The following is a 2,302-nucleotide window of genomic DNA, read 5'->3' as shown; positions in this document are numbered from 1 at the left end:
TAGACGGCCTCGTACTTCCGCAGCTTCTCCACCAGCTGCTTGGCTCCGTACGAGTCTGCGTACCTGAAGGGACCTGCCGGGGAGAGGGGGACACATCTGTGGTGCTTCTCCCTCCCTTGGCAAAGTGCCTGGAAGGGTGAGAGCACCGGATTCGGCTGATCCGTCCTCTAAAAGAGACCCCCAGTCTCTCGGCAGGGCAAGGCGGGACCCTGCTCCCTGCCTGCCCTGCTGAGCAGAGGCAGACTGGATCGCTGGGGACAAGTTGGGGCAGGGATAATTGGGACTGTTCCTGTAGTCTGAGCTTGCCTCAAGGAGGGAAAAGAGCTGGGTACTCTGCAGAAGCACCACCTCATGCCCAAGAGCCCTCAGTATCCTTCAGCTGTGACCCAAACCTCAGCTCATGCTTCGTCCGCTGCCCAGCCCACGACCGCAGCCACGCAGCCGGGTTGCAGATGGCTCCAGGAGAACTTTGCCCATGCTCTTGGCTCGTACCTCAGCCCGAGAAGGGCTGTGCACCACAGCTGAGGTCATCAGCTCAGCTCTATCTGTGCCACACGCAGGCGTGGGGGAACGGTGCGTCCTTGGGCACCACTTCTCAACTCTGTGTGCGGCACAAGACCAGGTTTCCAGAAGTGCTGCAAGATGCCTGCCTGCCCACCCAGGCAAGCAGCAGGGTGAGGGGAGATACTAGAGCCTCATTTTAGCACACCAAGCACCATATGGCTGCACAAAAGCCACGGATTTCTTAAAAATGTAGGGCCTTTGCAAGTCTCCCATCCCACCTACACCCCCATGACTCTCAGGCACGGTAGAAGCTCTTCCTTTGAAGTTCTCATGGGAAGGGCTGACGAGGCTGGGGCCAGCATGGTTCTGCCTTCTCATTCCAACCTGAAGACACAGCAAACGGCCTGGTTCAACTCCCCTGATCCCCACCAGCCACTGCTCTCTGAAACAGCTGTACCAGCAGAGGACCTCCCCAGGGTCCTGGCAGAAACATCTCACAGCAGCGCTCAGGCTCACTGCCACCTCTCGTGGGGTGGGAACACTGGAACAACCTCTCTGGCTCGGGCTTTATGCAGGAGGAGGACACTCAGGCTTGTCAAGACTGCAGCTCAAACCCGGCCTTAACAGCTGGCTCGCCTTTGGTGGTGAGAACCCACTATGGAGCTTTCAAGCTAAGCCAAGCAGCCCTGCCCAACCCCCGGCTGAAAGCACTCACCTCCCAGGCACGGTGGGAAGCCCAAGCCGAACACAGCACCAATATCTCCCTCCACGGGGTTGCTGAGGATCCCTTCCTGCAGGCACATGGCTGCCTCGTTCACAAACCTCGTCACCAAGCGCATCTGGATGTCCTCATCAGTACAGCTGCAAGGAAAGAGTCGGTAAGGGCTGCGCAGGGAACAGCAGCTGGATGGAGGAGCACGTGAAGCCAGCACAGGCTGGGACAGAGCCAGGCCTGGGGTGGGGGAGAGGATGGTTTCTTGCTGAGACTGTCCCTATCCACATGTGGGTAAGGACCGAGCTGTGTGACGTGTCCTGAAGCAGGCACACAAGAATGGAAAAGGCTCGATCAGGCCAGGCGGGAACTGCTCCAGGAGGCTGCAGGGGATGCATCAACCCCCTCGCCCGGACAAGCCCCACCACAGAAAAGCTTTCTGTGGAGGCACCCCAGCAAACGCTGATAAATTTGAGGACGGTCCATTCCTGCGAGCACAGGTTCTCCAGAGCCAACGGCCTGCCCCCCCTGCATGCCAGTGGGGAACAGCCAAATGCCACCTGGAGCGACTCCACGCTCAGCGCTGTCCTCCTGTGCTGCCTGGTGCAGCCCGGCCGCTGCGCAGAGGGAGGAGGAGGAGGAGGAGCTGGGCCGGGGCGAGAGCCAGCCCACACCACCGCTCAGCTACTTACACTTCGGGTTTGGCTGGCACTTTGAACCGCGCCAAGATCTCATCCATGCCGGAATTCACGCTCCTGTTCTTCACCCCCTCCTGGTAAACATAAAAGCCTTTCCCTGCCTTGCGACCTGCCGGGAATAAAAAGGGAACAGTCACATCCTGCCATGCATCCCATTTGCTCCCAACACCTTTGCTTCTGATCTTCTGTGACTCCTGCATGGGCAGATCCCCCCCCAGCACGGGCAGATCCTCCCCCCCAGCACAGGCAGAGCAAGCCTGTTTGCTGCCTCACCAAGGAGAGAGGGAAGGGGCCCCATGTCCAGCCCACTCCTTGGCAAGATGCTGCCACCGTGCCAGGCCCCAATGCCTTCACTAGGTCCAGGGGACAGTCAAATAACGCCACTCTT

At 59.4% G+C, this 2,302-nt stretch overlaps 1 protein-coding gene across 1 annotated transcript in view; it reads right to left on the bottom strand.

Moving 5' to 3' along the window:
• The window catches only part of HADHA (hydroxyacyl-CoA dehydrogenase trifunctional multienzyme complex subunit alpha), a 27,017-nt gene that overhangs the window by 429 nt on the left and 24,286 nt on the right, over window positions 1–2,302 (bottom strand). The window contains exons 18-20 of the mRNA XM_009644065.2: window positions 1,909–2,023; window positions 1,220–1,365; window positions 6–73 (exon numbers count right to left, since the gene is read on the bottom strand). Coding sequence (XP_009642360.2) covers window positions 6–73; window positions 1,220–1,365; window positions 1,909–2,023 — 329 coding nt within the window. The remainder of the gene's footprint in view (window positions 1–5; window positions 74–1,219; window positions 1,366–1,908; window positions 2,024–2,302) is intronic.

This window comes from Egretta garzetta, unplaced genomic scaffold, assembly GCF_000687185.1.
Source record: "Egretta garzetta isolate BGI_Z169 unplaced genomic scaffold, ASM68718v1 scaffold520, whole genome shotgun sequence".
NCBI lineage: Eukaryota > Metazoa > Chordata > Aves > Pelecaniformes > Ardeidae > Egretta > Egretta garzetta.
Note: the sequence above shows the minus strand (reverse complement) of the source record. Positions and strands in the feature narration are given on the sequence as shown.